Source organism: Spodoptera frugiperda, chromosome 25, assembly GCF_023101765.2.
Source record: "Spodoptera frugiperda isolate SF20-4 chromosome 25, AGI-APGP_CSIRO_Sfru_2.0, whole genome shotgun sequence".
Taxonomy (NCBI): Eukaryota; Metazoa; Arthropoda; class Insecta; order Lepidoptera; family Noctuidae; genus Spodoptera; species Spodoptera frugiperda.
The window spans coordinates 17,441,768-17,466,752 of record NC_064236.1 but is presented as its reverse complement, the minus strand read 5'-3'; the positions used below and the strand labels follow the sequence as shown (position 1 = coordinate 17,466,752).

The 24,985-nt window shown below is 36.2% G+C and overlaps 1 protein-coding gene across 1 annotated transcript in view; it reads right to left on the bottom strand.

The window, feature by feature from the left end:
* The window catches only part of LOC118276139 (mitogen-activated protein kinase kinase kinase 12-like), a 105,033-nt gene that overhangs the window by 43,161 nt on the left and 36,887 nt on the right, over positions 1-24,985 (bottom strand). The window contains exon 3 of the mRNA XM_035594372.2: positions 2,977-3,153. Within this exon, the coding sequence (XP_035450265.2) occupies positions 2,977-3,153 (177 nt within the window). The remainder of the gene's footprint in view (positions 1-2,976; positions 3,154-24,985) is intronic.

Below are 24,985 nucleotides of genomic sequence, written 5' to 3'. Positions count from 1 at the left end.
ATCAATAAATTGACCATTACGTCAAAACCATTTCCCAACGAACAATTTCCCAACAAATCGACACTCAGATACCACTACACATCAAAACAAATATCAAACTCTCAATGATAAAAAAAAAATAGTAAAACCTAGAAACACGAGAAGAATGAGTACAAGGGAACATGGAGCCGCACAATAGAACAACGGCAACGTATGGTCAAGTCCATTGATAAAACAGTTGCTTGCAGGACAGAGGAAATCAAGCGGAACTAATATCCGTTATGCACCGCTTTGTTGAATGTCACGGACGGGGAACGGAATACTGTTTGTGAATGCAGTCTTGGTTACCGGTGTTGACCGGTGTGAGCTGATACTTTATGTGTATTTTTCTATTGTAATAGAGTCATATTGTTGTTATTGTATTGGGTGTGAATGTTAAGGCTTTATAGTATGTTCTTATATGATGTATGTAATGTATGTTTACGTCAAAGAGCAATGTTTGTAGTATCTCCGTTTCTCCTTTCCAAATTATTTTTGAGTTCTAACCAGAATTGGACAGCAGTCAGTGTTTTATCCGGAACGTTCTAGCCTTGGAATTAAACAACTGTACAGATTTTTTTTAATGTAATGTTTTCATACGTAGTTCTACACTTTTCGTTCGAGTGAATGTGTAAAATGATATAACACAAAATCAAATTTATTACTTGCTTATCTGAATAACGAGGCTTCTTACTATTACCACACTAATATTAAACTTGACAATTAAACAAGCGAGTCCGCTAATTAACTAAGAGTTACTTTTAGTTTCCTAGCAATAAATATCAATTTCCTTCTATTCTAATAAATATCCCGTAAAATAATGTGGCAGGAACGTAGACAATCTACCAGGATCAAATACACTCTACATTTCCATCAGGCAGATACCACAAGTATAAGTACAGCATTGCACACCACAAATGTAAACCTCGTAGCACGGTCTACGCCGTAGCAAGCGTAGCAGGTACTACGCGTCGCGTAGCACAACCTCCGGCGTAGCAGGTTCATTGACGCGTTAACAGACGACTAGTCGGAACGCCAATTCTACCTATAGCCTATAGCTAATCTTGTGGCTTGGCCGTAGGGGAAATCAGATGGTTGTGTTACGGTCTACAAGGTACAAATACAACGTGTCGTGTTAGTTACACCATTTGTAGGTCTACGATAGCCAGACGGACGTGTCTGGTTTTTTATTTGTTAGATTCCATGCTAAGTATAATACCGAAATGTTCAACAGATTTTGAAAATTGTCTCAGTTGTAAATAGTCTGAAACAAAGTCAAATCAACTTCCATATTACATAAAAGTAACACAATAGAAATAAAACACGGGGTTTATCAAAAAAGTATTTATTACTAAATAAAAGACCATTTCATGTTAAATGTTTTTAATTTGCAAATAATATATAATACTAGAAACACATTTCAAAATACAGGTATTTATTAAGTATATATATTTATTGACACGCAGACAAATCTTCCATCTTCTGACCAGGTGGGTCTACTTCACTTATACTTACAATTGACATTTTATACACCCACCAAACACAGCACACGACAAATAAACACCCAAAAACTAAACAATTAATGTAGGTAGTAAATCTTCACGCCTTTTATCCCCGAAAGCGTAGGCAGAGGTACACATTTTGGCACGTAATGCCACTGTACAATGTATACCCACTTGTCACACATAATGAACTCAAAATTAATTTAAAATATTATCACCTTAGTAATCGACCATTAACAACACTATATAACTTTCACAGTAAAATTAAATCGAAGTTATTAACAAATCTTTGAAAAGAAATACCAAAACAACTCAGTATCAAATTAACAATAAATAATTTTGTTGCGCAAAAAATGAGATCCGAAATGAGTAACATGGAGATCTCAATAGAGTAACATAAGGATCTCTTTAGCATGTCATATCTAGTTGTGTATGTACGTTTTAGTAAAACTTTAAGCTGAAGAGCGGATCAAAGGTGTACTAGAATCACATTTATTCTACTGATTCTATGATGCTCAAAATATACAGTTAAGTAATAAAATTTGAACATAATTTTAGCTTTTAATCGTAATAAAAAATCTGCAATGAATTATCTCTGTGCCATCATAGCACAGTTGCAAAAGTTATTACCGAATGTAAACACATTTCCACTGGTGTGCAGTATTTACCAAAAACCGAATGAGAGCCTCATTGAAATGATTTTTCGAGTGATAGACACCTGTATTTGTATCGCATTACAAACAGAATGATTTGCACCAGCCGCAAATGCGGTGGATATCGACACCACATCGTTGACCGTTTCAAACATAATGACCACGTAATGTGATAAAATTAATTCCATACTAATTCAATTCGAAACTAATAAAAGCGGTCGATATTCGATATCAACAATTATCGACAACGTTTATGAAGTGACACTACACAACACTTCATGTGCGGTTTCGAAAATATCTGTTTACCTAATAATATTGAGTGACCAATTGACCATAGTGTTTTCAAATGAAAACATAGGGTAATAGTATGATTTCAGAAAAAACCCCTTTTACATCTAAATAATATTTTTTTTAAAGCATATAGTATACCCCCCTCCCCCCTCTAATGACGTCATGTGTTTATAAACACTCGTTCGGCGAGTCACAGAACGTGTCATGCCTAATTTATATGCCACTGCCGCTTCCAAAGCGGCCATTATCGACCATCTATGGAAACTACTCCACGTGCGAGAGCCATATGCTTCGGCTCAAAGGAAGTGAACCAAGGCGTCAAAGAAAATAAGAAACAACGCTTATGTTACCCATTCTTCGTCAGTTCGTTGTTTGAGTGACCCATACTTCTCCTCCCCAAAGGCTGGCAACATAGTTCAAACTCCTCTGGTGTTGCGGGTGTCCATAGGTAGCGCCGATTGCTTACCATGTCGATGTCTCAGAAGGTCCCTTAATAAAAAAAATCGACTTACCGATGTTCTCGTGGTTCAGCTTGCGAAGGTGTTTGATATTGCAATCGTTCTTGTCGCGAAGCTGCTTCACAGCTACCAGTTCACCGCGGTATTGGCCGCCGAACACGATGCCTTGGGCCCCAGCTCCCAGGTACACCAGATCCGACAACTTCTCGTAGGGAATGTCCCAGTCCTCTTCTATAGACAAAGACAAAGAATAATATTTAGTGTTATTCTGTTATTTAAAGAGAACATTACACTTATACTAGGCCACACATAAACATACAAACAAATCACACCAAGAATCACACATCATCATCATCATCATCACACCATTCATGAAGCACATAATTGTTCTGCGCGGGATTCGAACATGCAACACGTTGCACAGTAGCCAGTCTACTACTTAGTTGTTACACATATAACTTGGTACAAGTCTTAGTACGGGCCAAATCCGTTGGTTTAGTCAATGAAAAAACGATCGATAGCGCTACGGATTCCCATTGAGTCAGGTGTGACGTCACACTCGAGTATTAGCGCACAAAGGTACATTGTTTACACGCAGTCACATCAAGCCAAGGGTCGTGCTCGTTTCTTCAGGTTGACCGACCGTTTGACGTATGAGCTATAATAGAAGAGTCCTTGATAGAAGGAGTAATAGAAACCGATTCGTAGTGATGGAAAAATATTGTCATCATAAGTAGAGATGCTCATAAAATTATGAGAAAAGACTTTAATATTAACTTAACATCGCACTTTTGATTTTTCAAGAGGATAGGCAGAGCTATAGTTATATTGCTCGAATAACTCGACAGCTCGACCCCACAGCAAAATGCCGTAGGATATAATGCAGTGAAAATCACTAAAAAAATAGACAAGCCTTGCTGTATTCACGTACGTCGTACGTGAGCCTAATTTGTCTGTTAAAGCAGTTGAGCTTAATCTCTCTGAAATTACTTTTAAAGCCCATTGTAATGAGTGGGTGGCTCAGAGGTTTATCCGAGTGCATCCCATGCTGCCAAACAGCTTAATTCTTAATTTTTTTCTGGTACCTATTTGAAGTACTTCATTTCAGTTTTTTTTTAATTTCTTTTCTCTTTCTGCACGCACTATTCATCATAATAAAATATATTTATATAATATCTATCTTTATTAATATTTATTATGTATCATTGTATTCAAAGCATAACGTAGTTCAGCTAAAAGGTAACACTACATTCATAGGCGGTACGAAGTTCGCCGATTCAGCATATATACGTATATATATATATATATATATATATATATATTCGCGGATTGTTCGATCTATTGAAAAGGTTTCACTTGAAATTCCAATTCTCCTTTTCTGGAATCATTATGTTTCTGTAACTGTTGTTCTGTATTTGATGGTAACTTCCAAGCATGTATATGTTGATGTTTCAGTCTATAGATATTTAGCATTGTTTGTTAAAACAGATGATATTATGCTCTAATTAGGTGTTTTCGGGTTAGCTCATACAAAGTATGTAGATCTTTGAAAGATTCCGTACCTGTTGTTGTTACTCCTGATCTTCTATCCTCTTCTTCGTTTTTTCAAATCTTTCTGTGTTGTTCTGCTATTTAATTGTTCAATTTTTGTATACTTTGTACTCATAAGACAATTTTGAAGATGTCGTAAAAAACCTTTGATTAATAAATAATTATTTGTGACTGATTTGAGAACAAATTGTATAAACGAATCATTAGTTCAAGTTTGATAGCCATGATATGTCGCTTAGGCCGCGTTTCCACTGACGCGGAGCGGGGCAGAGAGGAGCTTAGCGGTGCACGAATTGACCAATCACTATGCTCGAAATCTCCGCTCTGCTTCAATGGAAAAGATTTCGAGCATAGTGATTGGTCAATTCGTGCACCGCTAAGCTCCTCTCTGCCCCGCTCCGCGTCAGTGGAAACGTGGCCATAGTGTCGTCTCAATTGTTTCGTAAAACATGTAAGTGCATTGAATTGGTATCTTTTTTCAAAGAACATTTAGGTAAATATATACATACATATTATAAATTAACAACATATTATACAATTGTATTTAAATTTAAGTTGACGCAATATTTTAAATGATACGGTGCTGATGGATGTGTTGAAAGTTGTCGTAAGCGTTGGTATCTCGTCGTTTGATGAGGCTGCTGCCAGTTGGACAGGGCAGGGCCAGTGCAGGCTGGAGGTAGGCCTCGACACAGGACTTATACCTGGAAATAAGAACAAAGTAAGTATTGCTGATCAACATCAGTCATCATCGATCATCGTTTGTAGCCTGCATTATGATGAAAAAAAATTTTTAACTCATTTTTCCACTTTGGAAGCGTCTATCTTTCAAACAATTTTGTTTGACGAAAAATGCTTTAAGGAACCTTAATGTATTTCTTAAAGTTCTATTCATAAAAACCCACCACGAATTAGTTAGCTTAAAAAAAAATTATTTTTGAATCAATTCCATGTTTGGAGTTTTACGGCGCGTTCCAATAAACTACCGATCGGTAAATTTGCTTACGAGCCGTAGAATTTTGACATAAGCTCCATACAAAATGTGTCAAAATTCTACGGCTCGTAGGCACATCTACCGATCCGTAGTTTATTGGAATGCGCCGTTAATTTATTAATTTTGAGTCGAAATTCGAATAGCGGTTACCTGAATACATCAACCGTGTTCAAAGTTTCAACTATGTAAGCCCAACAATTTCGGAAATAAATGGCAAACATTCGTGTAAGCGTAACCTCAAGTCAAACAGGGTTACTTTCGCATTCATAACATTAGAATGGTAGTTGGTACGAATCGAACGCGAGTGAAGCCACAGGCAACATGACGAATTAAATTAACTATTAACGAAAATGACGAATTTTCAAGCAAACATTAATCTCCTCTATCGACAATTCTACGCTTTGTACCCTTTTTATTCGCTATAATATGTTCTTTCGTTCCCCATTAAGTGTCTAAATACAAAGTTTCACTGTTACAGCTTTAAAAATGATGAATTTCCATATGACCATTCATCTCCTATTTTAACCCACTCTCCCCTATTTTTTTGGAATAAAAAGTAGCCTATGTTCTTTCGTTTCCCATTAAGTGTCTAAATACAAAGTTTCACTGTTACAGCTTTAAAAATAACTTTTAGGTAGAAAACGTTTGTATGGGATAAAGAAAAGGGCTGTGTTTAGGCTTTTTCCGTCAATTATTTGATATTTTCTCGCCGTAAAAACTATCCTTGAACTTCGACGAATATTATAAAAAAAGAATTGTCCAAATTGGTCCATGCATTCTTGAGTTATGCGATTACCAACACATTTAGCGATTCATTTTTAGAAGAGAAGATAAGATAAATAAGATTAGTTGTAACATCACCTCCCGAGAGGAATACGTCGAATTCAAAGTCAACCTGTAGAATTTAAATGTGAATACTTACCTCGAACACCGGCGCTGGCTGGTCACGCGCCAATAGTCTGCTAAGTCGGAACTGTTGGACAAAGAGTTCTTATTATAAATAGTCTAAAATAAAATTTTTCGAATCATCGCAATGAGAATTCAATTCATTTTCGACTTTATTACATAATAGTATAAACTTCAAAATGTAATCTTTAAAAATCAAACTATGTATATATGTATTATCTCAGCAGTATCTTTGTTGTTTGTCGCTCGACTGAGATTCTTATAGATTAATTGTAATTAGAACAAGTTACATAATAATATTGAATAATCAACTAATCAATAATCAATCGATTGCACGTTTGGTGTGGTGGCTGAGCAACTGGCTGCTGCGCAACGGGTAGCGGGTTCATTTCCCGCACGAAGCAACTCTATGTGTGATGCACAAATTGTTGTTTCGGGTCTGGGTGTCATGTGTATGTGAACTTGTTTGTTTGTAAACGCATCCACGGCACAGGAGAAAATCCTAGCGTGGGGCAACTTTCTTTTTTGTGATAAAAATAATCAATTATATTGAATAATCAAGGACTCGTTATAATGAAACAACAAAATCAAACTGAAGTTTCAAAGATACCTACCGATCCACTCAGGCTTGAGCTCGATTGTGAAATGGTATTCGACCTGCACAACAGAAAGTTTATTATTATATAACACACTAGCAAACCCGGCGAACTCCGTTTCGCCACCAATGATTTTCCCTGCTTTCCTGCATTCCTCTTGCTTTTCCCGATTTTTTTTTGCTATAAACCAAACGGAGCCCGAGACCTATCCAACGAATGCAGAACCGTGGATATCGGTTCGTGCGTTCTGGAGTTATAGCGTCAGGAAGGAAAACCCGACTTATTTTTATATAATAGATATAGGATCATTTCCCTACGCGATAGCAAGTTTCATATATTCGCTGTTGCAAAATATTACAATTAGGATGCTTTAGCTGACGCGCTGCAGAAACTAAAAACTTCAACATTCGCGGAATGCCTAATATTTTCTTAAATGTCTATTCCACTCATCTTTAGCTGCATATAGTTATACACACAATAATATATTACTTTTATTTTACGTTTTCAATAAACTAGATCGACTTGGCCATCGCACGTAATCAGTGCATGCAATAGACTATCGTAATTCGTAATCATGAAATAGACTGAACAATATAATACGAGAAATGTCAACAAAAGTATATGCCGGTAAACTGTGGCAACTTTACCGAACCTTTTTCTTTTCTACGGCTAAAATAAGTGTTTGTATATAATGACGATTTCAGTAAAGTGAGCCAGATGTACTACAATTATAAATATATAGTTTTGGTTTCTATGCGTCTTATGGTTAAAAATTTATTTCGTTTTTTGTTATGAAGTATGGTAAAGTTGCCACGTTTTACGGTACTTGTGTTTTCATTCGATGGCCAAGTCAATCTATTTTATTTAAACGTAAAATAAATGTAATATTGATATGATAACAATTTACATAATCTATTATATAAAAATAAGTCGGGTTTTCCTTCCTGATGCTATAACTCCAGAACGCACGAACCGATTTCCACGGTTTTGCATTCGTTGGAAAGGTATCGGGCTCCGTGAGGTTTATAGCAAAGAAAATTCAGGGAAAATCAGTGGTGGCGAAACGGAGTTCGCCAGGTTCGCTAGTAACTTATAGGGAAATACGTACAAAATGACATATATGTACAAAATGACACAGGCGGTATATTTCGAATTTGGCGGCCTTTAACACAAAACTGACAGTGTCACCACGCGGCCATAACTATTTTCTATTTTCTGGCAAATTTTGAACGCATCCATTTTGCAACTGTTTTGTGAACTACCAATAAAAAGTTATAATAGAAAAACAAAACTATATGTCATTTTGTACATACTTCCCCTACGACATAAGTTTTATCCATCCTGTGCCGTTTTTTTACTCGACTTAACTGGATATTTTAAGGATTTGATTGAAGTTGATACATTATTTAGTATACGCATAGGTACCTGGTGTAGCTTTCAGTTCTACAAAGCGAACGGCTCCACGTGCTCATCCGTGTGAAGCACGTCTCAAATGCTCTAACACAACTCGCTAAGATCCTTCTCGGCAATGATCTCGGCCTCACGGGAATGGCGAACCTTATAGGTAGCTGCTCATCGCCTAGACAAGAAAATGCCACAGAATTAGTAGTAGCTATAAACTAAACATTGATCAAAATAAAAAAGTAATAAATCATCAAAATACATACGGTCTTGCTCCGGTATTGTTACTTCACGTATTGCATTTTTTGTACTGAATGTTTTCACCGAATCGGCCTTAAATTCCTCATACGAACACGATTTACTCGCTATAACACTTTCTTGATCTTCCTTATTATCGGTTTCTTGGAATGACTCTACTTCTTGGTCAGTAGAGGGCGAAAGCTCTTCAACCCATGTTGGTGACGCCCATTTTGAAGACTTCAGTGATGCCGGTAGACTATCCATTTTAGTCAGCTCTTCGCGGGCTCCGAAAAGCTCGTGCAAGTTTTTCTCTCCCCTATCAAAATCCTTTAAAGAGAGGAGGGATAAACCTTGCGCTTCATCGTTTTTTCTATAACGCCACTGTTGAAGAGATGTCCAGGTACTTTGGGTGTCTCTTTCATCTAGAGGATACTCGCAGCGCACTGTGCTAGGCGTAGACGACGTGGACGGCAAATCCTCTGCTGGTGGTTGTCTACTGTGTGATCCGGTTCCAAATAATTGTGGAACATGTACTTCAGCAGTTCCTTGTCGACTAAGCTTTTTGACTCGTCGGATCTTGAGTCTTAGAGAAGCACTGTAGCGAGAGCGACTGTTGCAAGACGTTGACGTTTCTTCAGAGGAGCTGTTTATATCTAAGTTGTAGAACTTATTGGGCTTGGTTAAACGTTTGACTTTTTGTTTATTTTTGGCTAAATAATAATAAGCCCAGGATGGGGTTCCAGGCCTTATACTGGGTATAATTGTCTTCAATTGCAATCGATCACAGAGTGTTGAACCTAAAAGAAACATTATGATTATTGTAAAATTTCGCGCTGGTCTTAATTGCGTCATTGGTCGAGTGGTTGAGTCGCTAGTGTGACTGCCAGGCAAGAGGTTGCGGGTTCGGTTCATGGGTCTCGCAAAGCAATACCGGGCATTTTTCGGTTTTTCGAAAATCTCTTAGAAGTAGCACGGGGCGTGCGAGACGCATTTTTTAGACATTCGTTGTGTTTATTAAACTGTTTAAAATACATAATATTCCTGTAATGAAAGAACATCGTACTTACCCTGTTTCTGTTCAAAAATAACATGCCTGCTCAAGTCAATTTTTATAAAATGTTTGCATTTATTGTGATAAATTATTATTTTTGTTAAATCATTTTTCTGTTTAAGGCGGTTCCATTTTTTTAATATTTGCTGAAATAAGAAACAGTGATCATTATAGTAGCAGTATCAGTATCCGATGACCATTTCCATATTGTAAAAGGTGTTGAAGAAAACGCTATCTATGAGAAACATTGAACGAGGGACGGAAGACTGATGTGCGCCAGCGCAACTCCGACAATCTTCAAGCTACGCAGTTAGTGGGCCTACCCAGGACCATTTTCAGTTTCTAGTTCCCGTTACATGAGCTAAACGCGTTGAAATCTTCTCACGTTAATACATGGAATTTGTTTCTAAACAATAGATAAATAACATAAGAATATGCCATTATGCCAAAAAGCTTCAACTAATTAATTACCGAATTAAAGTCAGTATGATCCACCAAAAACCCAGCCAGCTATATAGTGCATAATCGATTATAGGTAGATCATACAATTATTACTCATTTATTCATTACTTGTATGTTATCACTAGCTGTTTATTACCCGCGACTTCATCCGTGTAATACAAGACTTATGGTAGAATTTGGGCGTTTGGATTAACTAGTTTTTCCAAAGAATATTTTATGGCTGTAACAAATGTCATCAGAATCGATTCAGTACCTTAAGTTATATTATATTTATTGTAAAATTAAGTAAGCTAAGTACGGAGCCCATTGCCGTGAGGATTCAGTGATAAAAACTATTCTGTTTCCTCCGTCCTCCTCTTCGATGGCCGTGACGTTACAATTAATTGTTGAAGCGCGCCATCTTTATTCCTTTGTCGTCATCCATTCCTTTCGTGGTGAATTAAATTTAAATCTCATAATAATGACCTTTCCGACAAGCTGAATGTAGTAAGGGACGAACCTACTCGTATTACCAAACTTCGAATACCTACCTAACCTAAAATATTCGAAAACCAAATTCCTCAATATGACTATTAACAATTTGTAAGTTGGCTCGAGAGGCGATGCGGTAGATTATGTTTCAGTCAAAACTCTTAACCAGGCAATGGAGTTGGTTAAAAAGCTCCGCCAAGGGTAGTAAAGGTTCAGCTGGTCTCCCTTAGGTTGGATTGGGTTGGGTCGGGATGGGTCGGGTCGGATCGGATCGGATCGGGTCGTGTCGGATCGGATCGGGTCGGGTCGGATCGGGTCGGGTCGGGTCGGGTCGGGTCGGGTCGGATCGGGTCGGGTCGTGTCGGGTCGGATCGGGTTGGGTCGGGTCGGGTCGGGTAGGGTCTGGATTGGTTGGATTGGATTGGGTTGGGTTGGTACACGGCCAATTCCGTCCGCATAAACAAAGGACTTTATGGAATCATCAAAACAGGTCATTTTTTTGGATTTTGAAACAAGATGACGAATTTATTCGAACACGATATTTGTCCAGTGCGGTATCAAACTACTGTGCGGCAATGGTTGGATACCTCGATTCTTAGACGTTGGATTGGCAGGGGGGTCCAGCTCCATGGCATGCACGGTGACCAGAACCTAACGTCGGTTGATTTATTACGTGTGCGGCACATGAAGTCTCTTGTTTATGCAGACGGAATTGGCCGTGTATCGAAATTTTTTTCCGAAACATATTTGCAGATAGTGACAAAATAAGACGCATATTCAGTCCAAGACTGACCGTCATAAAGATTGCGATTAGGGGATTGCGCACTAAGACGAGGTAATGTGTATGCGGAAAGCGTCATTAAGAACATAACTACTATGTACATAGTTATATAATTGTTAACTCTTTGACTTACAGAAGTCAAAGAGTTAACAATTACCTCTGTTGAAGTCAGCCCACCCGACAAGGGTTGAGGCGTCATGCACACATAGGTAAATGTCCTACAGTTGGTGGCGCTGCAGTGTGTTGGGTCGTTCCGTTCGCTATATTATATGTTAACTAGCAAACCCGACAGACGTTGTCCTGTCTACACGACTTTAATTTAAAAATTTGAAATTTTTTTAATAATCTAAAACATTCTCGACCATTTTGATGAAAATTATTATTCAAATGTTTGTTGATTGTTTTTTTTTTTCAAAAAAATTATTAAAAATCCATTATCCAGCGGACAAAGTTGTGAATCTAAACCATTCTCAGATCCCCTTGAACACACACAAAAAGTTTCATCAAAATCGGTCCAGTCGTTTGAGAAGTTCAGTGACATACACACTCACAGAAGAAATATAAACATGAGTAAGTATTTTTGTAGTTATAAATTGTGGTTAATTGTAGTGTGAAACGTAGATACCATATTGATGAGATTAATTGTAAAAACAACAAATTGTATAACAAGGGTATGGACCAAGAGTCCGTGGAGAACAAAATGTAAATAAACCTAAAAATAAAAACGTCACACAAAGCAATAAGGACAACAAACTCTAACATCTGGCAATGTATTATAGACTAAAGAAAATGTAACCTAATATAAAGCAGTAGGTAGGTTGGTAAACTAGTAAGTACGAGTTTCCATACAACGTGTTCATCGTTATAGATTTCAGGTAATAGATTTTAGGTCCAGTAGAGGTTTGATTGGACTAATAGATGTGAACGGCAAAAATATTTATTTAAAAATTAGATTACCCTCAATTAATAGGGTACTTCACTAAAAGAATATATTCAAATATTTTGGAGAAATTTCACTCTTGCCTTAACGTAATCCGTTGCAGTATGGCTAGTGTTCAGGCTTCAACGCCTGTTCTATATAAATAGCAAAACGTTGTGAAACACTGAACTATTAAAAATTGCATAGGCGTTTCGGCACGTCTTAGTAAGTACATATATTATAGTACGTAAGTATATATATTGTTTCATTAACAAAATCAACACGAATCCTAAAAGCAATAATCAACAATCATATTTGGTTTGCCTGTTAATCTTCTGTAGCACCTATAAATGCAACGAATTAAAATTTTAAAAGTATTGTCATAGAATTCAACAAATATTAGAAATTTGACGTGCTCCATCGTAGGCCGCATCATCACTTACCATCAGGTGAGATAGTGGCTTAACGTAGAAAAAAGAAACTTTTACGAAGAGGGCGTCCGCCAAAGGACAAATTACTAAATTTAAAAATTACCTCAGTATTATTTCAGGTGAAAACGATTTAAATGAAATTCAATTGACAGAGTTTGGCTTGCTAAGTTTGAAGCCTTATCAGTCAGGGTTGACGATTTGCAGAGTGAAATAGAGGTTCTGGATCTTGGTCATATTGAGGCTGAAATTGATGAACGTGATAGTATTGAACAGCTGCTACTTAGCGTAAAATGGAGTTAATAGAAACTCAGGGGGTGAATAGAAACATTTTTTTTTTTATTAAGATTATTAGTTTGTTTTCATGTTTTTGGTTTTAATAGACCATTTTTGGTTTTAATAATGAATTAATAAAAAATGTTAAAATGGTGTAAACAGTTCTAAATTACGTGAAAACACAACAAAATGTTGTTCCTATTCACCCCCGATTTGTTTCTATTCACCCCGTTTTACGGTACTGCCAAGAATTTAATATCTCAGTTTTCTAGAAAGGCTGAACTCGAATTAAGACGTCTTTCCCTTCATAATACTACTACTACTACATGCTGTTCTGAAGATCATCTAAATAATGATCGTATTCCAAATATTAATAAATATTATTATTTAAACTCATATTTGGAAGGCGATGCAGCTCGAGTCCTTTCTAATCTCGAGATCTCATCTAAGAATTACAGTGAAACAGAAGTTACTCTGCAATCGTTACGATAATAATGATATATTAATGGGATGTAGATTCAGCAATCAATGTGCCGATAGTCGTACCTGCCAATGGTCTTATAGCCAAAAGCCTCGACAAACACCTGAGTAGGCTAACGTTAGATGGTTGGATCAAGAGCCTGATGCAGAAGGCAGTACTTCTGGATACGGCGCGTATTGTCCGGAAATTGCTCTCTCTTGAGCCCTGACTGCCGGTAGCTTGGATTTATCCCGTTACTGCTACTGCTTTTTATATTTTTAAATGTATTTTTTTTTAATTTGAATATTTAAAAATGTATCTATGTAATATTTAAAAACTTAACTTGAGTTAAGTAAATAAAAAAATGAAAAAAAAAAATATATATATTAATTAATCATTTATTGAATATAAGAGAGAGTGAAGAGGCTTCCACGCGAGTCAGAACGTTGTTTGAGATATTTAGTCGATCATATTACTAAAAATTTACGTGCGTTAAATAGGTGCGTTTAGGTTAGCCAACGGATAATTGGGATGTCTTCATTACTTATATAAATTCATTTTATCAGCTAAGTTGGATGGTCATACTCTATTAAAATGGGAAAAGTATCGCACCAGTCATGTAAGCGGAAGACCGAAATTAAAGCATTTCTTCAAATTCATTACAGTTCGTGCTAAATTGCCAATGTGCTCGAGTCAGCACTATTTAATCACTATACCGAATGACTGGTGAAATAGGCTCAATACTTATAGAGAGTACTCGGCACTCGATTCTCGTTAACTTGATATAAAAAAATAGGTGCTTAATTTTGTATCGAAATGTCTCTAAAAATAAGTGAAATTTGAATAGATCTCGATGTATAGGTAGGTAACAGCTGTACAGTGTAGGTACCTATGCATTCTGTGTTGATATGATAGCGCGCTGCGCGACCCGTGCGTCCGCGCGGTGTCCAAGTATTCCGCAGTTAAATAAATAAATATTGGACTCTCGGTGTGCGATGTACGAAGTTTTCTAAGAAGTTATTTAATATTTCATTTTTATAGTACTTATTTTATTTCATGATATACATATATATGTTCGCATACTATCACGTCCTCAAATATTGAGCGTATCTCACCAGTCAGTCTGTATATTAGTGATCGAAGATAACACCGCATCAAAGCGTACACTGTAACTATACCTGTGTTGACCTAGCGCGTAGTTTCTAAAAACGATGGTAATCAGGTAATTGAAAAGATGCTAGGTCTAGGTACATTTTAGGAATTAGAAGAAGTACCCATAAAATCTATTATGAGTGAAAGTGTATTGTAAGAAACATTTCATTACCCATACCACATTTTGCGTAAAGCTACCCCTTTAGGATACAGCTGATTGTTTACGTGATATGTACTTACACGTTAGCGCTATACCTACGTAGTTAGCTATTCGGCTAAACGGCGATTCCTAAATATAGAAAAGAGATTTAATCCTAATAATATGTTAAATAAAGCCGTCTGCGACGATTAGAACGCGTGGGGCCGGACGGAGGCCCGCAGCGCCACAGACTACTGGGCTCCATCTGTGGTGGTGTCATTGAGGCGTGCGCGGACTGGGCCCCATCTGTGGTGGTGTCATTGAGGCGCGCGCGGACTGGGCCCCATCTGTGGTGGTGTCATTGAGGCGCGCGCGGACTGGGCCCCATCTGTGGTGGTGTCATTGAGGCCGTCTTCGACGATTAGCACGCGTGGGGAGCCGGAGGCGTGCGCCACAGACTACTGGGCCCCATCTGTGGTGGTGTCATTGAGGCGCGCGCGGACTGGGCCCCATCTGTGGTGGTGTCATTGAGGCGTGCGCGGATCGCGACGCGCCGCACGCACGTTTTCTTCAAGCACCCTAGGCTTAGACTGGCGATATGTACCTACAGATTTAAACCCTGCTGATTTATTATCTAGGGAAGTGCATGCTAAACGATTAACGTCGTTATCACTCTGGTGGGCAGGGCGTGATTTTTTAATTTATAATGAAACCAAATGGCCTGTATCCAACCTTAAGGAAGTAGAAATATTACCCAAATTAAAGGCGCATTCGATAGTCATAAAGTCACCCATTATCGATTTTGATAAATTTTCATCGCTATCTAAGTTAGAACAGTCATATGCTTAAGTTCTTAGATTCATATTTAATTTACGAAGTAAACATAACAAACGAATTGGTACCTACATTGGCCGCTTACGAGTTGCGTGAGACATTTCGCTCGTTTTGTCTTATCTCCCAATGTCAATCGTTTTCTATTGAATACGACATGCTGATTAAATGGTAAACAAATAAATAAAAATAGTAAGTTATTAGCATTATTGCCTTTCTTAGATGAATACAAGTTAATTCGTGTTGGCGGACGAATCGATCCTTCCAGTTATTCATTTGAAAAGAAACATCCAACATTACTTCATTCAACGCATACTTACTTTAACAAAACTTTATTTTGTTAGACAACATACTTGGCTACTGTGAGAGAAACTATATGGCCAATCAACGGTAGGATACAAGGCGCACAGTAAATAACTGCGTACGCTGCAGGCGTTTAAAAGGTACAACTTTACAACCTAAAATGGGTAATTTAGCGTCTCAACGAATAACGCCAGACTATCCTTTTATATCTGTTGGCATTGACTTTGCTGGCCCATTTTACATAGCAAACCGTAATGGACGCGGCTGTCGCATTGTCGACAGAAATAAGCTCATTCATCAAACAAAAACCCTTTAGTTGACTTTGCAAGTCAGCAATCTATCCATTTTAAATTAATTCCGACTTACACTCCTTATTTTGGTAGCATATGGGAAGCCGGGGTTAAGTCGGCAAAACATTTATTACGGCGAGTTTTAGGCGATTGTCACTTGACGTGAAAATAATACCTTTCTGAGTCACAACAAAGGACAAAATGGCTGACAAACACGTTAAAGCTGGACGGGAGATATGGTGCTGCTGGCTAATGATAACTCGCCCCCTCTCGCTTGGAAACTGGGCCGCGTACTTCTCATAACCGGACCCGACGGGATATCCAGAATAGCAGACATCCTCACCACCAAGGGCTGCGTGCGACGCGCCTTTGTGCGACTCGGCAAACTTCCCTCAGCTCAAGAATTAAACGATTGAAAGCTACCTTTCAGTTGGAATATTATGTTCAGGCTTAAACGCCTGTTCTAAATAAATAGCAAAACGTTGTGAAAAACTTAACTATCAAAAATTGCATAGGCGTTTCGGCATTTATTGGTAACATAACATTGAATGGTAACATTAAATGGTACTATTATTATTATACTATTATATTTAATGTCATCGTTCCCTTTTTTTCAACCATTGTACGTGTAACGTCTAATTATTAAATTATAACTGATTTCGCTAATTTTCTGAGTTTTACTTTGATTGGCACTATTACATCCTCTAAAGTTGAAACAGCTAGCGCATCAATGAGACGTGGTGGTCTCGTAGTTCACTGACAGAACTTCGGACTTTCATAATTTTTCTACCAAGTACCTACACTTTTGTGATCGCATGGCTTTGACACCATTAAACTTTTTGCCAATATGTTACTGATAAAGTAATACCAGTAGTGATTAATGCTCAAACCTCTTCCGTGTGTAAAGAGGCCTTTGGTCAGCTGTGGCCTGCTACTTTCTCAGTCCAATTTCAGTTTGCTGTGCGACACGACATGAAGTGTCCCGATGTGTCTTGAAACTAGTAAAGCTTTTCTACATTCGTTCATCAGAGGAAGCTGCATACTTGCGAGTGGAAATTAGCGGGATTATTAATTAAATGCACCTGGTCCACATCACGTATGAGTTTGATTTTTGAAGAGAAGGGAATGTCAAGGATGACAATATCTTATGCACTAAGTACTTAGCTAAAGTAATAGTAACAACAGGGATGAACGAAACTGGTTGCTAACGGTAATAACGCAGGCGCTCCAACAGTAGTTCCTATACGTGACAGACGTATAATCCACTTTTTTTAAAACAGCTGACTATCATTTCTTAGTTTAACATTATCTCAAGAATCATCCCTTTTTGGCACCCTTTATGAAAATACTCGTAGCTACATTTTTTTTTAACAACTTTCACCTGCTATCACCTTTAGCTCCGCCGCTACTTGAGTAGCTAACACTTAAATCACTTATATACTAGGGGAAAACTATTGTTGGTATGATTTCAGGCGGTATGAAATTACTTACTGAAATATAGCGCCACCTCCCGTACCAATAGCAACACTGCGTTATCAAATGCATTTATGCTCATCTAGCGTCGGGTGGTGGAACTTCTTAATGAAATTTTCTTGCATTGAAAAAGAACATTCTATATATTTAAAATGAGACCAGTCACAGAAAGATTTGGCTAGTGTGACATAATATTATGATTATCCTCATAGAATACAGAATCAAGTGGAAGTGTGATGTAGACGTGTGACGCGTGTCATAATTTAGAATAGGTATTTCGTTAAGTTTTGCTTCAGACGTTCCAAATATGTTCATAGACTTTTTCTGTAAACGGGTGAAGTCACACGTCTTGAAATAATGACATTTTTCTCTAATAATAGTGTGTTCTTCTATTGTGGCGTGGAAATATAAAAGTAAAATAATTACCTAACATTAAAAATGGTGATGTCTCATACCATCAGTAAGTACAATTTTAATTATTTTCCTATGAAATCTTAAATGATTAGAATTGAAGAATGAAATAACGTCATAAAATCAACTTAACACGATTCTAATAGAGTTTATTGTACATAGATTTATTATGAAAGAGCGGAGCCTCCTAACACAGGCATTATTTGCTTAAAAGGAGGCTCCAAACACAAATTACCCTTTTTTGTAAATCTGGAGCATAAATAAATATTTTTGTTTTTTTTTTATTGCATTCACTGTTTAATTCTAGATTGTTCTCCGTTACTCAATTAGGGATGTTTAAAAATATGACACATGAACGTTATTATAAGAGGTTTACTCATTACATTGCATGGATACTTTATAGCAAAAATAGACATCAGTAGGTTCTTAATTTACATTGAAAATATTTATTTACAGGTTTCCCAGAGACGGTAGTATTTAAGACAAAAATATAGTACATGTAAGGGGTACAATAAATTTGATGTCATTCACAATAATTATATCTAGCAAAATTATGTTCCCAACACTTTTTGAAAACGATTTTTAATACTACCGGGTATTATGTATATTCTTAAATTTATGTACATAAATAACTTTAATTATTTTTATTTGATTAAAGATTAATTAAACTCCTAAGAAGTTCCAATTTTTTTTTTCGTAATTTGTCGATATCGAGAATTTAATTAGAAATATAATTTCCCAAACCTAATCGAGCAGCAAAATTCAATTATGACGTGATTGTCATCCTTATCTATTATATAAAAATAAGTCGGGATTTCCTTCCTGACGATATAACTTCAGAACGCACGGACCGATTTCCACGGTTTTGCATTCGTTGGAAAGGTCTCGGGCTCCGTGAGGTTTATAGCAAAATAAATTCGGGAAAACTTCAAGAGAAAAGCAAGAAAACGGGGAAACCATTGGTGGCGAAACGGAGTTCGCCAGGTTTGCTAGTTTGTATTATAAATTGTATTATTGCTAAAACTAAGAATACCGCCATCTATGGACGAGTAGCAGAATTTACTTGTGAATTAAATGTACTTTTTAGATTGTATAGCGCCTTAAAATATACACTCTGCACTAAAGCAAAAATAAATTCTACACATATTGTTTTAAGTCAAATTGCATCATTGTCAAATCCATCATCAATTATATCAACCAGGAGACGTCCACGTCCACTGCTGAACATAGTCGTACCACGCTCAGGGAAAAGGTATTAATGGATGTTTATACAGGGTAAGTACAACTAACTTCCTACAAAATTTACCCTGAGGTCCTTGGGCGGAAAGTGGCTTAGTTTCCGAGATATTCAACATTTTCAGTTTTTGTAAATTAACCCTACATATTACAAAATAAGCGCTACATACCTATTTTTTTTTGAATAAATAAAAAGACTGAATTCGTTTTAAATTAATTTATTTTGCGGGTGAATATTATTAAACTCAGTTAAAATACCAAGCCAACGTCATTACCATGGGCGCAATCTGTACTTCCTCCGTGGGCGATATATTATACTGTTCTTTGGTTAATTCTTTACTTAAAAAGTTAATACAAGGGCGTTGCATATGTCCGGAACCAGCTTGTGTTGCACCACGCACCATGGTTAATAAATAGTAAATAGTGGGGACGAATGAATAATAATAAAGAAAATAGTGCTGAAAAATCTTTCTATGAGACAAAAACAACAATATACGAGTCCAATTCTCACTTAATCACGACAATAACCAACACCTTCTGAATGCTACGTTAAATCTTTTTTCTTACAAACGCTGTTACAATACCAACGAAAGATAATTCAATTCCATATTAAAGCAATTGATAGTAATTTTATTGTAAAAACTATAATTCAAAAGTATTGTTCCGAAATCATATGAACCATGACGCAAATACAAAGAGAAGACCCATAACTTGATTTCCCTTTAACATAATACGTGACACTATACGGAAAATAAAGGATTTTACAAACATGCAGTCCTATAGTCTCATCTAGTTATTTAAGAGATTGACGTGTAAAAGTGTTATTTTATAACCTATTTGTAAAATAAATATCATTTATCATTTACTATAAAAACTATGCCAATTTCAAAAGCGCTCCGAAAGTGGCACAAATACTTACTAGTATTTCGAAACAATACTTGAATTATAGTTTTAAAGTAATCTCAGTAGATGATTGAAACGCTCACGATGACAATATTATGACAACATTGACAACTAGGGCTGGCGATATGAGATCTTCTTCCCGCGAACCAAAAGGTAGGTAATTATTTTAAATCGGATCACATTTAGGGTGGCTTGTTAAAAAGGTCTTGCTCATGGCCGTTTTTTTTTTATGAAACACGTTGTTTGGTTGGTTATTTAAGTAAGCGTAGTTAGAGAGTCGGTAATGCAGTTTCTTGCGTTCCTTCGTACGCTTTCGTGCGTTATAGATTTGACTTAGAGAAAAATGGTTGCATTTCTTAAAAAAAAAATACGTGAAATGGACCGACGAGCTTTCAACTGTCACATCAAGTCAACCGAGCTGTCAAGTCACACATTGTGCTGTTGTGATTTGTGAAAATCTGCCGTCACCACTTGACACTGGCAGTATAGTTGACAACACTGGATCAGAGACTCGGTTGCCATCACAGAAAAAAAAAGTGATTTGTGAAGTGTTCTCGTGGTAATTTTTATTGATTAATTTTATTATTGTTTTAGTTGAGTGATAATTCCCATGACAAACAAAAGTGTACCTCCTAGGGCCCGGGGGCCTTGTTATACAAAACAAGAACAGATATTACTGATGTAGCGATGGAACCATACACCAATATTATTGAGTGCAAAAAGACCGACCAAATAAAACAGAGTGAAAAGCAAAATGCCTGGGTCAAAATCGCTATTATTTATTGAAAATCTATTAATAAAAATACATTAATTTACTTGTTGCTGGTTTTTATTTACTAAGGTAACCTAACCAAATAAGGCCTACCTTATTTTTATGCCCGCCTACCTCGTAAGTTTAAAATGACAATGGGCTGATAATTTCAAAATCTTATATTTATTTATTAAACTTTGTAATAATGGAATCAAAATGGCTTTAGAAACCAAAATTACAATTTTATAAACACAAATAACTAAAGTGTCACTTTGGCCTTATTGGGAACCCTATGTCTTAATAAGGCCTCAATAAAAACTAGTAAGTATTCATCTTCTTAATTATAACAAAACTTTGTCAATGCTTATAATAAATGTAATGAGATCTTATTAATTAATTTTGGTCATTATACATCAGGCTAAACGAGTTTCTCATCATGTAATACCCAAGTAACATCTTTGAAGTCATCGGTACCCTAGCATCAGTCAAACGAATGAGAATAACTTCTTGTTCTGTAGCCAATTTAGCGACCGACCTAGCTTTCGTATAGTGGAAACCACTCATTAGATGATGCGTACTTCTTTGGAAGTTATATCTGGCTGCAGCAGCCTACCGGGTAAAACAAGGTGCATAAAATTCGAAGGGTGAATAGATACTATGAAGAATTTCCCGATATCCATTCACCCCTTTTCTGTATCTATTCACCCCGTTTACCCCTTTCTACCATTTTAACAGCGTTTTCCATCTTTTGCAAAATCCATTGGGCTTTCTTTTTGACAGAAGCTGGTGTTCCGTTTTCTATGAAATTACTGAAAAATCACTATGCCGTAATAAGGCCTACACGTTTTTTTTGTAGGCTTTATTAGGGCATGGCACATAGGTAAACAAAACAACGATTACATGAAATACACCGCTATTAAAGCTATTTCACTAATGTGTGGAGATGGCTAAATGTATAATTGTCATACAGACAAAACACGGCACGTCGTATACTGATAAATATAAAATTACTAACAGTTTACGCTACTCAAATTTTATAAAAACTAAAGTGCGCTCCACGTCGTAATTGTTTTCGACTGTAGGTTCTAACATAATCGCGGCACGGGTTGCTTGCTGTGCTCAAATTAGTTAAGTAATGTGCATGCACACTTCTACAAACTTTGGCGACCATTTGACATCGGGAAGAGGGAAATTTTCAAAATAGGCTTTATTGGGGCATAGGCCTTATTTGGTTAGGTTACTATACTATTTATTGAATAGCCATTAATAAAAGTACATTTCCTTACTTGTTGCTGGTTTTTAAATGTTATTTACAGGGCTATTTGCTGAAACAAAAATATAGTGGTTTCTTTCGTTAGACGAAACCTTCTGAAGAATTTGTGATCCGAATAAATTCCAAATAAGTCTGCTCTCTCAAATAATTTCCTCGGTTTGTTAATATTTTATATTGATAATCTCTTCATCGTCGTCAGAATACAATTCCCATAAATCCATCTTACAAACTACCTACCGAACTCATTACAATCTTTTATAAAATAATAGTAAAATGTCTATTATTTAGCGAAGCTAAATAGCCATCTTTGGGTATTTAACTTTGACAGTTCGTTAAACGTGATTAGTGCCAAAATGTATGTTGTGCAAGACGCTAAATGTAATTAGCAGACTAAATGCGTTTACGTCGCTCCTAAACTGTATTTAACGACAATGCGCAAGCCGCCCTTAAAATCGTATCAGTACATTATAATAAGGTTACGTAGCCAATTAGAATAACACATAATATTATGTTTTACCTGTTAAATATAGATATATTTCATCAAATACGTATCTAAGAAATAAACGTCGACTTTGACTAAAGACTGTGATTGACTATGAAAAAACTAACAATTGAGTCTTAGCTTACAAGCTGTTATAATAATTATAACTTATTAATTATTACCGTGTCAGGGGGAAGGGGACAGAGAGTAGCTAATAAATGAATTTAATAAAAGAGTTCGGTATGAAGAGTTACTATTTTTATAGTGATATCGTAAATGTATGCAATTACATATAATCATAGGCGACATACCCTCAAAATACTTACTTAAAATTCAGATTTCTCAAATTTGCCACGCTTTTGTGTAGGTAAGAATATTTTTACTACATAATCTAAACATCATTACCTATCTTTGGTGTTGGTTTCATTAAAACGCATTCATAGGCAAATTCCCATAGTAAAATGGGCAATCTCCTTGGAACATGTAATATTTCCTGTGTGTTTAACCTGGAAAGCTTTTTTTCTTTACTTTATAAAGTTAACAATCGTGTGGCCTTAAATCTAAACTCACCAAACTGTACTATTTTATACCATTCACTGTAGTTTCAGTTCGATATTTTAGGGTGTAAATTTTCTGCACTCTCGATTCAATTTCATTGAAAAACAGTGAATAATAAATTGTGCATTCATTATACATCTGTATCATCACTTACTATTAACAAAAAATGGCCTTATTTGCAGTTTCGATACTATACGTAGGAGCCGTCGATTTCTTCTGCTTAAAATTGTTCATTACTATAATGTACATTTTGTTATGAAAGAATAAAAGAAACGAGCGTCCAATTATTGACTAAATTGCTGTAAATTATATCCATTTAGAGCTGATCAAGAAGTAAGTATGCAATCAAACTTAATACCTGTAGGTATAACTGAATTTAATTAAGAATAATATGAAATGTATAGCGCCTGTTGTCAACTTTCATCATCCGAAAGATAAGATAGCGATGATAGAAACATTTTAAACACGAATTTACACGTAATTTAATATTTTAGAGACGATTCAGTATTTAGGCATGTGTTTGTATCGCATTTTTAGGATCGCGCAATTATAAAAATTACACAGATTAGACATTGGAAGAAGCAATAGAAAAAATCACAAAAAGCGAATTGTCTATTAATGCTGCTTCACTCCAGTATAAAATTCCGTTTGAAATACTTTATAATGAACATAAAGGTTTACACGGAAGGAAATTTTCCTCTTACTTCGTTAGACCTTAGAATGTTTGCAAAAAAATATTTGGATAAGAACGTTTCACAAGTAACCCACCAGGTGTTGAATGGGCCATTAGCGTTCTGAAGCGGCATAAAAATGTCTATGGCAGAATATTCGAAGAGATGTATTGTGGTTCTGCAGATGGCACATTATTGCCACCATATATTATTTACAAAAGTACCCACCTATACAAGGTGTCCCTGACGTCGACGTCCCATAGGCACCAGATGATCGGCAAGGTACCAACAGTTATCAGAAAAATATTTAAAAAAATCTAGGTCCTACAGTTTTTAAATTACAGTTACTTATGTGTTATCCACGAAAAAGTACACCCTGTGCCAGTCTTTTGACTCTGGTTGCTACAAATATTTATATTTTAGTCTGTAGTCTTCCTTACATTATCCTGAATGCTTCAGTAATATGGAATCATAAATTCTTAGCCAACTGCGTTAGATTGGAAAACATTGTCAGTTTTAGAGGAACCAAATACTCTGAATAAAATTTTCACCTTACTTTAAGTGACTGTACTGAATAAATTATGTATGGCGCTAGTAATGGCAAATTTCAGTAAAGTTGGCTCATTTAATAAGGATTATAAAATGGTATAGCACTTAGCACATTATTTCTTAAATTCGGCGCAAAAAAAGATTTTTCAACGAAACTCCGTTTCGATGAATTTATTTGAACTTACTAAACTTTCTTCTAGTGTACTCAAATCATAGTGACGGACAGACAGACAGACATGACGAATCTATAAGGGTTACGTTTTTGCCATTTGGCTACGGAACCCTAAAAAAGATTTATTAATGTAATGTTTACGGATTTTAATAAGAATTTGGTTTTAATACATACAGTTAATTGAAAAAGATGTTTTTTATAATGTCATCGGATATTCGGATGCATAATATTTCGCTAAAGTTCATTTTTGGTTAGAAAATTATACTGAAGAATTCTATAGTTAATAAATACATAGTACATTTCTTGAAACCGAAATCACAGGATTTTTTCGACA